The sequence below is a fragment of the Convolutriloba macropyga genome, chromosome 10, assembly GCF_964194025.1.
Source record: "Convolutriloba macropyga chromosome 10, txConMacr16.3, whole genome shotgun sequence".
Taxonomy (NCBI): Eukaryota; Metazoa; Xenacoelomorpha; order Acoela; family Convolutidae; genus Convolutriloba; species Convolutriloba macropyga.
In genome coordinates this window covers 26478334-26492982 of record NC_134477.1, presented here as the reverse complement: position 1 = coordinate 26492982, position 14649 = coordinate 26478334, and the positions used below count along the sequence as shown (strand labels likewise).

The following is a 14649-nucleotide window of genomic DNA, read 5'->3' as shown; positions in this document are numbered from 1 at the left end:
CTTACAAACAACTGAATAAAAAACCTGAAAATATTCAAATTTTTTTTAATATTACAAAAGCACATAAATCCAAAGGAAATTTTTTTTTAGCCAATAGGGTATCCAGATGATCCTAAAGCTGTAGGCAAGTCATAATAGGCTAAGAAATTTATCTAAAGAACAGAAAAAAAACGAAAAACTGCAAAAAATTAGGAAAAATAGTTCCAATTTTCGCTATTTTTCTTCATATTTTTCAGCAAAAAACTGCTTCATATCCACAAAACTGCAACTATTTGTTAAAAACTTCAACCCCCATTTGAGGCAGTAAAACAAAACAAAAGTAAAAAAATCGCTAAAATTAGACCAAAAATCAGCAAAATACATGAAAAACCGCCGAATTAACATAAAATTCATATAACTTACAAGAAACCTTCACACCACTACCAACACCAGCCTAAAATTCAAAGAAAAACACAAGAAAACCTCTTAACCAAAAAAAATGGAAAAAATTGCTTTAAATTCCGCACGTGAACAAAAAATTTCACTCGCTTACAGAAATTTTTTTCACACCTCAATTTCTCGCTCTCTAGAAAACAGCGATATGAACAAAAAACCACTCTCTTTTCGCTCCACTCTTCATTTTGTTCAGCAACCAAATCACTCCAATTTTTTCACGTGTTTCATTTCCCGCTTCAAAATTCACTCCAATGAAATTGATTAAAAAAAAAGAGGACAAGTCCTGACGTACAATTCAAAGAATTTTCATTGAATAAAAGGAAAAAACTAGACCTAGAATGGACTATGAACTAATTAAAATAATTTTAAAAAAACATCAGATAAAAAATAAGAAAAAACAAAAAAATCAATGTCAAATTGCAGCATGTGAACACAAAAAACCACTAGCGAGAAATGAAAATTTAATTAAAACAAAAAAAACGAGGCCTAGAATGGCTGTGAATGGATTGGGAAAACCATTTAGAAAACAAATCCGATTCGAAAAATTGAAAAAAGTAAAAATCAGAGTGAAATTGCAGAATGCGAACAAAAAACTACTACCGCGAAACCGAATTTTTGTTCAAACACCGTTTTCTCACTCTACTAGAAAAATAGAGCGAAAAAATTCACGCCGCAAAACCACTCGCCTTTTCGCTCTATTTCCTGTTTCGGCGTGACCAAAATAACTACTCCAATTTGACTGCAAAAATCATGACAATGTGTGAACAGATCTAAAAAAAATATAGCCGGAAGAATTCCGGAAACGACTGGAAGTGAAAATCCAATTAAACGTCATCCAACTACTCATCAAACAAAACGTGCTTCACTAATTGATGATTATCGTGAAAAAAAGTCATGAAACGAAAAGGTAAAAACAATAAAATCAAATTTGTTAAAATATGATAAAAAATGGGATCAAATTTTGTTATAAATTGAGATCCCGAAAAAACTATCTCTGCCAAAATAACTTCAAATCAGATCTATTAAAATATGATAAATCTGATCAAAATTTGTCATCAATCGAGACCCCGAAATAACTATCTTTGTCAAAATTACTTCATCAACACAAACTTGATGCCAAACCATGAAAAAATAACTTGATGCCAAGCCTTACAAACAACTGACTAAAAAACCTGAAAAATTTCATATTTTTTTAATATTACAAAAGCACATAAATCCAAAGGAAATTTTTTTTCAGCCAATAGGGTATCCAGATGATCCTAAAGCAGTAGGCAATTCATAATAGGCTAAGAAATTTATCTAAAGAACAGAAAAAAAACGAAAAACTGCAAAAAATTAAGAAATAGTTCCAATTTTCGCTATTTTTCGTCATATTTCTCAGCAAAAAACTGCTTCATATCCACAAAACTGCAACTATTTGTTAACTTAAAACTTCTCAAGTAATAGGGGTCTTTTCAATAGCCATTTCAGGCAGTAAAACAACAAAAGTAAAAAAAAATCGCTAAAATTAGCCCAAACATCAGCAAAATACATGAAAAACCGCCGAATTAACATAAAATTCATATAACTTACAAGAAACCTTCACACCACTACCAACACAAGCCTAAAATTTAAAGATAAACATAGGAAAACCTCTTAACCAAAAAAAATTGGAAAAAATTGCTTTAAAATTCCGCACGTGAACAAAAAATTTCACTCGCTTAAAAATTTTTTTCAAACCTCAATTTCTCGCTCTCTAGAAAACAGCGATATGAACAAAAAACCACTCTCTTTTCGCTCTACTCTTCATTTTGTTCAGCAACAAAACCACTCCAATTTTTTCACGTGTTTCATTTCCCGCTTCAAAATTCACTCCAATAAAATTGATTAAAAAAAAACATAGCAGGACAAGTCCTGACGTACAATTCAAAGAATTTTCATTGACTAAAAGGAAAAAACTAGACCTAGAATGGACTATGAATTAATTCAGAAAATAATTTTTAAAAAACATCAGATAAAAAATAAGAAAAAAACAAAAAAATCAATGTCAAAATGCAGCATGTGAACACAAAAAACCACTAGCGAGAAATGAAAATTTAATCAAAACAAAAAAACGAGGCCTAGAATGGCTGTGAATGGATTGGGAAAACCATTTAGAAAAAAATCCGATTCGAAAAATCGAAAAAACAGTAAAAATCAAAGTGAAATTGCCGCATGTGAACAAAAAACCACTACAGAGAAACCGAATTTTTGTTCAAACACGGTTTTCTCACTCTACTAGAAAATTAGAGCGAAAAAACTCACGCCGCAAAACCACTCGCCTTCTCGCTCCATTTCCTGTTTCGGCATAACCAAAATCACTACTCCAATTTGACTGCAAAAATCATGACAATGTGTGAACAGATCTAAAAAAAACATAGCCGGAAGAATTCCGGAAACGACTGGAAGTGAAAATCCAATTAAACGTCATCCAACTACTCATCAAACAAAACGTTCTTCTGTAGTTGATGATTATCGTGAAAAAAGTAATGAAACGAAAAGGTAAAAAACAATAAAATCAAATTTGTTAAAATATGATAAAAAACCGGATCGAATTTTGTTATAAATTGAGATCCCGAAAAAACTATCTCTGCCAAAATAACTTCAAATCAAATCTATTAAAATATGATAAATCTGATCAAAATTTTTCATCAATCGAGACCCCGAAGTAACTATCTTTGTCAAAATTACTTCAACACAACAAGTACCTACTAAAACCACTTATGAGAAAAAACCTGAAAAATAACCTGAAAATTTCATATTTTTTTAATATTACAAAAGCACATAAACCCAAAGGAAAATTTTTTTCAGCCAATAAGGTATCCAGATGATCCTAAAGCAGTAGGCAAGTCATAATAGGCTAAGAAATTTAGATAAAGAACAGAAAAAAAACGAAAAACTGCAAAAAATTGAGAAAAATAGTTCCAATTTTCGCTATTTTTCGTCATATTTCTCAGCGAAAAACTGTTTCATATCCACAAAACTGCAACTATTTGTTAACTAAAAACTTCTCAAGTAATAGGGATCTTTTCAATAGCCATTTGAGGCAGTAAAATAAAACAAAAGTAAATAAAATAGCAAAAATTAGCCCAAAAATCAGCAAAATACATGAAAAACCGCCGAATTAACATAAAATTCATATAACTTACAAGAAACCTTCACACCACTACCAACACCAGCCTAAAGTTTAAAGAAAATCATAACAAAACCTCTTAACCAAAAAATTGGAAAAAATTGCTTTAAAATTCCGCACGTGAACAAAAAATTTCACTCGCTTAGAAATTTTTTTCACACCTCAATTTCTCGCTCTCTAGAAAAAAGCGATATGAACAAAAACCACTCTCTTTTCGCTCCACTCTTCATTTTGTTCAGCAACAAAATCACTCCAATTTTTTCACGTGTTTCATTTCCCGCTTCAAAATTCACTCCAATAAAATTGATTTAAAAGAACAGCAGGACAAGTCCTGACGTACAATTGAAAGAAATTTGATTGACTAAAACGAAGAGACTAGACCTAGAATGGACTATGAATTAATTGAGAAAATAATTTTAAAAAAACGTCAGATAAAAATTAAGAAAAAACACAAAAAATCAATGTCAAAATGCAGCATGTGAACACAAAACCACTAGTGAGAAATGAAAATTTAATTAAAACAAAAAACGAGGCCTAGAATGGCTGTGAATGGATTGGGAAAACCATTTAGAAAAAAAATCGGATTAGAAAAATCGAAAAAACAGTAAAAATCAGAGTGAAATTGCCGCATGTGAACAAAAAACCACTACCGAGAAACCGAATTTTTGTTCAAACACCGTTTTCTCACTCTACTTTAAAATTAGAGCAAAAAAATTCACGCCGCAAAACCACTCGCCTTTTCGCTCCATTTCCTGTTTCGGCGTGACCAAAATCACTACTCCAATTTGCTGCAAAAATCATGAAAATGTGTGAACAGATCTAAAAAAAAACATAGCCGGATGAATTCCGGAAACGACTGGAAGTGAAAATCCATTTAAACGTCATCCAACTACTCATCAAACAAAACGTGCTTCACTAATTGATGATTATCGTGAAAGAAAGTCATGAAACGAAAAGGTAAAAACAATAAAATCAAATTTGTTAAAATATGATAAAAAATCGGATCAAATTTTGTTATAACTTGAGATCCCGAAAAAACTATCTCTGCCAAAATAACTTTATCAAAACAACTAGTACTTACAAAAACCACTTATGTGAATTTTGAAAAAAAAACTTTAGGCTAAATTATGAAAAAAGCTCTTAAAAACAACTTTTACTGAAAAACTTGGAAAAGTTACTAATACTTTTAGTATTTCAAAAAACATATAAATCAAAAGAAAAATTCCCTTCAGCTAATAGGGTATCCAGATGCTCGCAAAACAATAGGCAAGTCATAATAGGCAAAGAAATTTAGCTAAAAACAAAAAAACGAAAAACTGCAAAAAATTAAGAAAAACAGTTCCAATTTTTGCCATTTTTTTGTCATATTTCTCAACAAAAAAATGATTCTTACCCACAAAACTGAAACCAATTGTTACCATAAAATTGCTCAAGTAGAAGGGGTTTCTTCAATACCCATTTGAGCCAGTAAAACGAATTAATCGTCAAAAAAACGCAAAAATTAGCCCGAAAATCATCAAAATACATAAAAAACCTCCGAATTATCATAAAATTCATATTAATTTCCAGAAACCTTCAAACCACTACCGAAACCAGCCTAAAATTAAAACAAAATCATAACCAAACCTCTTAACCAAAATAAATGAAAGACTGCTTTAAAATGCCGCACGTGAACAAAAAAATTTCGCTCGCTTAGAGAAAATTTTTTCACACATCAAATTCTCGCTCTCTCAAAAACTGCGGTACGAACAAAAACCACTCTCTTTTCGCTCCGCTCTTCACTTTTGTTCAGCGCCAAAATCACTCCAAATTTTTTCACGCGTTTCATTTCCCGCTTCAAAAATCACTCCAATAAAATTGATTAAACAAAAAGGACTTCTCCAATACTCCTCTTCGAGTCGTAAAAAAGACAGCGCCCCAATACAATTCAAATTCTTTGAATTGTAAAAAAAATAGGAGCACTATAATAGCCGGCTGAGATGAGGGCGGCTATTAATCAGAAAATTCTCAGTCAGTACAGCCAGCACTGATGAAATACATAGTGACAACTAAGGAAATAACAAACAGACAAATAATGTCAAAGATTAATATATATTCCTCATATAATAATCACATCAGTATATGAGAAATTAATAGACAAATCATTTTCCAAGCATTTGGTTCATTAATACAGCGGGGAAACTCAAATATCGAGTATGACTTTGAGTTAGAAGTATAGAGTAGAACAGAGTAGAACTCACAATTGGATGGCTTTTTCTACAGCTGGCGTACCAAATGATTCTTTCCCATTGTCATCAGTTGATTGAGCGGAGTCTTCACTTAAGTTCAACTGATCAGCCGTGCCGGAAGCAGATTGAGACTCCAGGTACCTGAAATAACTAAGTAATTTCAATTAGTAGGACAAAGAATTTATAAATTTGGCTAAATACGATTTCCACCTTTGTATTTAATCACTTTATTTTGAAATTCTTAAGCTTTTCCAACGCAATTTTTGGCATTAACACATTTACATAGTTAGTTACCAATTAACTTAATCGAAACCGTAAAAGTGAGTAAAATATTTATATTTGAAAGTGAATATTAATGCGCTGCAAGTTCAGTACCCATTTTGGCTGTACCCATTTGTTTGTTACCTAGCATAGTTGTACTGTGTAGTGGTCAGGTGTATTCTGTCGTGTTTCTCAGCCACTGAGATGGCTCTGCCCCATTCGCACTGTGATTGATGGATCTCGTTCAACAGATCATGTCTTCCACAAGACTTCAACAGCTTCTCTGCTTCCTCCTAGATAGAACCTCACTTTAAATTTGGTTATAAAAAAATTGGGACAAACATCACATTGCTTGAAGGTACTGACAGCTCTTGGTAGATTAAAAAACAATTTTACACTGTTCTTAATCACTTTGTTGACTGAAACAATCATCGAGGAACAACTGCTTAGAACAGGTACCGGGAACCATTTTAACTTGTTTGTTAACAGTTCCTCTCCTTAATCAACCAGCAATTAAACTTTCAACAGATTGTAACTATCTTACAGTAATAATTATCTCGAATGCAAGCCTGGAGAGGTATATGAAGGAGTGAAGTCACCTCTAAACAACTGAAATCAAAATGGATACTATGGATCAGCCAAATACATCATGATGAAATTCGTTTTGAGACTATGAACAAAAAAGTTCGAAGCAAAAAGTATAATAGAGCACTTAGTCGTCAAATAGCCGCTGTTGACCACCCTGACGTCAATTGAGATAGGAAGCGATACAGAAAACGAGATACAAATTTTCCAAGTGTCAAAAAGTTTTCCGATTAAGTCCTCAATTATTAAGTCCTCAAAAAACATTGACCTTCAAATGCTTTCTTTCTTATCAAAAGAAACCGTGAATTTGTCCTAAAATTTTGAGCAAATCTTTGAAACTGTACATCCAAAAACTTTTAAAATTCTTCAACCTGAATCCTTGAAAATGTCGGTTGATATATCAGAACACCCGTCTCATTCGCCCTCCCTCTGTACCACTCTTCCTTGAAGATTGCCAATCCTTGAGAAAAAGTTTTGTACAAACTATATTTAGATTTATATCAAAAACTTGAAAGCAAAGAACGCTTTATAGAAAAAGTTATATCAAGTTATCAAAAAAAAGAAAGAATTATTAGAGGGAAACCTACAACCAGGGGGTTTTTCATCATGGGCTGACGAAGCATCCGACGCCAACCTTGAACAGGTTACGGTTGCAAAAGCAAAGTTCTCTTTTGCTGAGAAGGTAAGAGAGTTCAACACGATTGAACATAAAAATGAGCAAGTCAATATGGTTTTTGGTAGTAGCATTATCGTCCAATTAGAAAGCGAAGAAACTATTCCTTGTGACTGTTGTGTTTACGCATATAAAAGATCAACAACAAAGGAAGAACAAAAAGTTCGGGAAAAATAAAACGAAAAAAAAACTGAACACAAGATTGTTGACGAGATCGTCCAAGAGTTTGAATAATTAATTTACAGATGTATGGATAAGTTTAAACCCGACAATTTTGTTCTTTGCGAAGTGCTAACGCTCAAATACAAACTCTAAAATGTTTCAAAAATGCGATTGACGAGTTTAATGGTTTATTGTCAATCAATTACAACGATCATGCTTATGGTAAATTTGTTATCACTCGATTAAACGCATTCTCAAATTACCAAGGGCGAAAGAAAGCGTTGCGCTACAACCATATAAATCATTACAATGTTTATCTGAACTATGGTAAAGGCATACCTTACGTGACAAATATTTCGCTACAACAACCTCTGAAAGCATCCAATGGAGCAGTTAAATCTATGTCATCTAATGCTCATTACCAATCGCATGAAAATCCTATTACAAGCAAGCCCTCTATTCATCAAATTTGTACGTTTGTAATTACTATCAACCTCGGTCTACTAACTTTTATAGCTCTTATTAACTTGCGGTTTCTTTTGATCTCATTGCTGGGCCAAATATTTGTTTAAAGTCTAAGTACTCAACTCACAACTTAAAGTCACTCCTCGTATTTTTGCTGGTCTGCGAATATGTTGCTCATCCTATTGCCACGGCTACATTGATCAGATCAGCAAAAACAATTAATAATAAACACAGGAAACAAACAATTCCCGATGAAAATTTTACATCTAACGCTTTTCCAGTTAGTATCCAGTCTCCTACTACAAGCAATAATTGCCTTATTTTTATTTTTAAGAAGTGGAGACATCAACTCAATTCTGAGCCGCTCTTTAATTACAAAGACGTGTTTAAAATCTCAAAAAAAACAACAAGACAGCTTCAAAACATTCCACTTAAATGCTCATAGCATAAATAAAAATATAGTACAAATTAAGGCTGTAGTTAATAATATAAAAATTTAATGGTATTGGGACTCATTGTATATACGGAATAACAAAGTTCAATGAGTGACAAAGTTCAAGGATTCTGATCTTTCAGTAAATCCTTAAAAAAATTCATTCCATTGTTTCAGAAAAGATCGAGAAACAGTCAAAGGGGGAGGATTACTGCCTTTAATTCCAAGGTAAAGTAAAAAACTCAAAAGTTTTGAGAGACTGTGGGTAGAAATAAAAATAAGGATGATCAGAACGCATTGGTTAACATTGCGTACTGTCCCCAAAAAAGAAAACCTGATGAATTTTTGGACTAATTGGCTCTAAACATTGGTAAAGCAATTAATGAAAACAAGCCAATATTTTTAATGGGTGACTATAACTTGAACTATTTCTGAAAAACAAAAATTGAACACCATGTTAAGACCATACGATAGAAATCCAATAAATGTTGAGAACCCCACAAGAACTATATCCCACAATGAAGCGCTCAATATTTTCTCATAACCGATATATATCTTGAGACATTAATAATTGCTACTATCTACTCATCGATCAATAGTGATCATCTGGCTAAATCAAATATCTTCAATAATGTTATTGGTACAAAAAAGAGCCCGGATCAAACATATTTTAGACAAGAGGATTTATGAAAAATCTGAATTTCGGAAAACGATAAAATGCTCAAACTGGCGTAAACTTTACTCACACCAAGATGCAAAAAAAGCTTTTTGAAATTGAAAACTCCTCTTAAAAGCTAAACAAAAGCATGCTTCCAAACACAAAATCTTTCAGTAACGAGAAATTCTTATCTCCACGAGAAAAAACGTGACAAGCTGTTAACTAAATGTCAATTCATTAATTTTGGGTAAAACAAAAACACTAATTTCGAATTTTTATAATGACTTCTGCTCCTTTAAAAAACAGCATATTTAAACACCCAAATACGTGCGTTTAAAATTGAATTCAATAAATGAAGTTAGAAATTGCAGTAAAACAGCCATATCTATTGAAGGTTTAACAAACTCATTCGGTTAAATTTCATCAGAGCATAAAAAACAGAAAAATTCTTGAATTTTAAAATTCAGCAAACTAGGTGACGTTTTCAACAACCCCCTCCCTTAGAGCAGAGTTTCGATCAAGTTGTAAAAAATGATGACTTTATTCCGTTTCATAACAAAACATTAATATTTATTAGTCAGGATGCTTGACCCATCTAAACTTTTAGGACCGACATTGCCAGCATGGCTCCAGCATTGCCAGTGATGCTTCGGCAGTATTAGCAAGACCACTCACAGAATTATTCAATGCTTACCTTAAGGAATAGAAATTTCCCTCAGAAGTAAAATTAACCAATGTGATTCCCTTTCACAAAGAAAGGTGAGACAGATAAACCAACCAATTATACACAAATTTCTATTACACCTGCTTCTCAAAAAAAAAATTGAGCAACAATGCAAAGCGCAGGTGGAAAACTATTTGCATGTTAAAAAACAGACAATTTGGTTTCGGAAATTATTCTAGAGTAGACGAATTGAATGAAAATAAATTTACATGTGGCCTTCTTGATCGCTCGAAAACCTTCGACTCAATAAATCATACTATACTATTAAAAAAAGGAGAAAATCTTGGATTCAATGATTCATCAGTAAAAATTTTATCAAGATTCTTAAGCGGTAAGAGGCAGAGTAATTGTGAATGATGAAATTTCAGACTGGTTTCAATTATATCATGCGGTCCCCGAGGGTACAGTTCTGGGACCGGGACCGCTTCTACTCAATCATTATGTGAATGATTTAGAACTAAAAACTTGCGAAATCATCTAATATGCTGACGATACTGTTCATTTTACATCAGATTGCGACCCTGATATTGGTAAAAAGTCACCTGAACACTCAGAAGTTATACTGGACTACTTTACGTCAATGGCACTTAAAATAAATGCAGATAAAACTGAATTTACTGTACTTGGCAAAAAGAATCAACCACAATGGCTTCAAATTCGAGAACAAAAAATCGAAGAACAACCTCAAGCGAAATATCTCGGTGTACTTATAGATAATGAACTCAACTATAAAAAAGAGGTTAAGAAACTACTCTCGAAAATGGCCCAAAGTATTAAACGCTTATACAACTTGGGACTACCTAGCAATAAAAGCTACTTCCAGTTATGATTAAATCTTTAGTAATTAGCCATTTTCAATATCCTGCCGTACTATTGAGCACAATTGGTATCAAATCAACCGTTACCTTAAAAAATTAAGCTGAGCAGTAAAAGCCTATTATCATCGTTCGAAAATAATGCCTGTTCACCCCGGCTTGACTACAGATTAACCTGCAACCTCTTTCTCTTAATTACTAATCGAAAACCAGTACTTAGTAGTCCAAATGGGCTCTCAATACAAACTTTTGACTGCTATAAACATCAAACAACTGGAAAGTTAGTACATCAAACACTAGATAAAAGCGTAATCCGAAGAGGTATTGAAGTTTTGAACAAGTTACCTGTAATCTTTTATTCTGCCCATGTAATTAAGCAACATTTAAAAGAAATCTTCGAACAGCTTGTTGCAAACTAGTAAAATCATAGTTTTGGTGAACTTTCAAGGCGTAACTTCAAATTTTCGTGACCTCTTTAAAGCAATAATTTGTGCATTTATTCCCATTTGCACTTAATGTAAGTGTACTTTCTCACTATCCTTAATGATCTGAAACATTATCTCTTTTGAATATAATTTGTAAAATTGGAACAATTACTCATCTAACATAAAACCTGTAAAAAACACTGCCTGGAAGTCTAAACTAGTCTGTAAATACTCAGGTAATTCAGTGTTTCTTTTTTAAAAATCAGATAACGGTCTTAAAATACCGTTGCAGGACAGCAACTTCAATATTTATTGCCACAACAATAATTTAAAACTTAAAACTGCGCTTTTGAGACTGCCAGTATTCACAATACAGCGCGTTTTTGTTTTTGACCGTTTATTCAGGGCGTAGGACACATGAAAACTCGATTAGGCCACAAGAATTTTTTTGCCAATAGGCGCATATTCTGAACTGAAGTTCTCGTGAACTAAGGCGATTATGAATTAAAACGCTTTAGGGCGGTACCAAAAAATCCGCTGGATATTATAATATAATTAAGTGAAGATAACAATTGACTGCTAGAAAAATAGCCTTAAAACAATGAAAAATCGACCAGAATTCTCGAATTTTTAATATTTTCACGGAGTAGTTTAACCCCAACTACCCCCCCCCCCCCACCCCACAATCTTTTGTGAGTTTTTTAACATGTTGTTCTAAATGATTTACATTAAAGATATTAATACATTAATATTAATAAGAATAATCGATATTCTTTCCCTGTAATTTTTAAAAACAAAAATCAGTGCCCGGGAAGAACCCGAGTAGACTAAAACATACCCGGCAGATTGCCGGAAAATAGCCGCCTTTGATTCCAATAAGCATGATTGGGATTGAAATAACAGAAGATATTGAAAAAAGATTTTTATACAAAAACATTTTTCTAAGTCCGATTTATTTTGATGGCATTTCGTAGTTGAACATACTTCTGTTTCTTAGAGAGGCTACAGGTGCTACTATCAATAACAATAAGCATTAGAGATGGTAAATAAGACTTATAGGAACGACGTTCAATTAGCGGGCATCTAAAATTGGGCTTTATGGGTTTATCCCGTTTCTATTTCTGACATCCATTTTTGTACTAACTCTGTTCATTTTGAATTGCTTTGCTGAGCAACTGATGTTCAAAATCACTTTTAGCAGAATGAGAGAAGAGAGAAACTAGCCTAGAGAAGTCAAAAAAATTTCACGCAAAATGTTGAAAAGGCGGCAAAATGAGGTAAAGCGAAACATTTTTTTATTCGACGAAGTAAAAAAACATAGCAGGACAAGTCCTGACGTACAATTCAAAGAATTTTCATTGACTTAACAAACAACTAGACCTAGAACGGACAATGAGTGAATTGGGAAAACGATTTCTTAAAAAAATCAGATGAAAAAAAAGCAAAAAAACAGAAAATCAATGTCAAAATGCTGCTAGGGAGAACAAAAAACCACTAGTGAGGTATGTAATTTTGATTCTAACAAAAAAACTGGGTCCAGAATAAGCTGTGAACGGATTGGGAAAACTATTTAGAAAAAAAACCGATCCAAAAAATCGAAAAAACAGTAAAAATCAGAGTGAAATTGCCGCATGTGAACAAAAAACCACTAGCGAGAAAGCGAATTTTTGTTCAACACCGTTTTCTCACTCCACTTTAAATTTAGAGCGAAAAAATTTCACGCCGCAAAACCACTCGCTTTTCCGCTCCACTTCCTGTTTCGGCGTGATCGAAATCACTACTCTAATTTGACTTCAAAAATCATGAAAATGTGTGAACAGATCTTAAAAAACATAGCAGGACAATTCCTGACGTACAATTCAAAGAATTTTCATTGACTAAAAAAACTAGACCTAAAACGGACTATGAATGGATTGGAAAAACCATTTAGAAAAAAATCCGATCCAAAAAATCGAAAAAAGAGTAAAAATCGAAGTGAAATTTCCGCATGTGAACAAAAAACCACTAGCGAGAAAGCGAATTTTTGTTCAAACACCATTTTCTCACTCTACTTTAAATTTAGAGCAAAAAAATTTCACGCCGCAAAACCACTCGCTTTTTCGCTCCATTACCTGTTTCGTCGTGACCAAAATCACCACTCCAATTTGACTTCAAAAATCATGAAAATGTGTGAACAGATCTTAAAAAAAAAGACAGCGCCCCAATACAATTCAAATTCTTTGAATTGTAAAAAAAATAGGAGCGCTATAATAGCCGGCTGAGAAGATGAGGGCGGCTATTAAACAGATGCAAAACAGTGATGCAATTTAAGTACTTTCAATAAATCATTCGCATGTAAAGACGACTATTAGGGATACTTGACAACTTTATGGCATCGAGTGGATTTTGAATTACATCCTTTAATTGTTTTAATTGCTATTTGCCTAATTTTCACAAAACTTTAGCTGAAGATGTTTGCCTAACTGCAACAAAAAATTTGTTCGCCTAATCGAGTTTTGGCCTAATATCCCATCCGTAGACCATTCAGTTAGAACTAAGAGTGGAGAAAAGTTGAGTAACTTGCGATAGGTGAATTGTGTACAACGTGAAACATGAGCAAGGTGCAAAGCGAATTAAAAATGCAATCCGAAATCTATACGTCAAAAACTTCTGGAATGAAAAATAATTTGTTGAAAAGAAAAGAAAACAAAAATAACGAAGAAAACACAAAATGAACGAGCAAAATGAACAAAAAATTTGCTCAAGCAGTTTCATTTTGATCGAAAAATTTTGGTTTAAAGGTCATTTCATCGACAACACAACAAAACATTAGATAGCAAATACCTATATGACTTGAACAGCTTCAAGCAAGTACAACCAAACTAAAAAAAATCAGAGAGATTAAGAACCATCCTAATCAAAACATCAAAACCTGCCTCTTTAACCTTAACTTCTGATTTCTGCAACTAACGAGAGCCAGCCTCTTACATTAAGCATCGCAGATTGTATTAACAAAAGTTGCTTCCCACAATTTAGATGGTACTTGAAACAAAACAAGAAACAAAAATGGAACACAGCCGGCAGATTGCCGGAATAGCTGCGAAAGAATAGACCTGCGAGTCATATAATAGAGATAGGAACAGATACAGATCTAAATTGAAAAAAAAATTGACGCCGCTCAAAAAACTAGGTAAAAAACATTCAGCGATAAATTAATAAAGCTTGTTAAAATTCATTCCGCAGAAGCCTCTTATTAGGGACCTTCACTGCACATATGAGTTCCTTTGACCTTGAACAAATTCAAATTAAACTTAAGTTTTAAAGTGCAAAAGTCATTTTATTGAGTGAGGTAAGTCAAGTATTATCAAAATCTAATCACGCAAATAACCTAAAAACTTTTGGTAAAGCGAGTGAGAAATGACGTCACGCGCGCAAATTCCGTTAGTGAGAGGAAGAAGTCAATCAGAAAATTTGATTTTTTCAGGTTTGCTGTGTGAACAAATGTAAAACGAAAAAAGGGCGTCAGACCACGAAACAAAAAAAACATAGCCGGAAGAATTCCGGAAGCGACTCGAAGCGTCAAAACAAAGCTAACAAAACCGTAATTCCAGCGGAAGCCAGTACCTTTTGTTTCAAATCATTAACTCATTACCTC

General features: G+C 33.1%; 1 protein-coding gene across 3 annotated transcripts in view; it reads right to left on the bottom strand.

Annotated features, from left to right (window-relative positions):
• Positions 1–14649, bottom strand: part of LOC142348847 (intraflagellar transport protein 140 homolog) — a 175142-nt gene that overhangs the window by 57659 nt on the left and 102834 nt on the right. For all 3 annotated transcript variants that reach the window (XM_075400388.1, XM_075400389.1, XM_075400390.1), the window contains 2 exons: positions 6220–6368; positions 5827–5955 (listed from right to left, as the gene is read on the bottom strand). In XM_075400388.1, coding sequence (XP_075256503.1) covers positions 5827–5955; positions 6220–6368 — 278 coding nt within the window. The remainder of the gene's footprint in view (positions 1–5826; positions 5956–6219; positions 6369–14649) is intronic.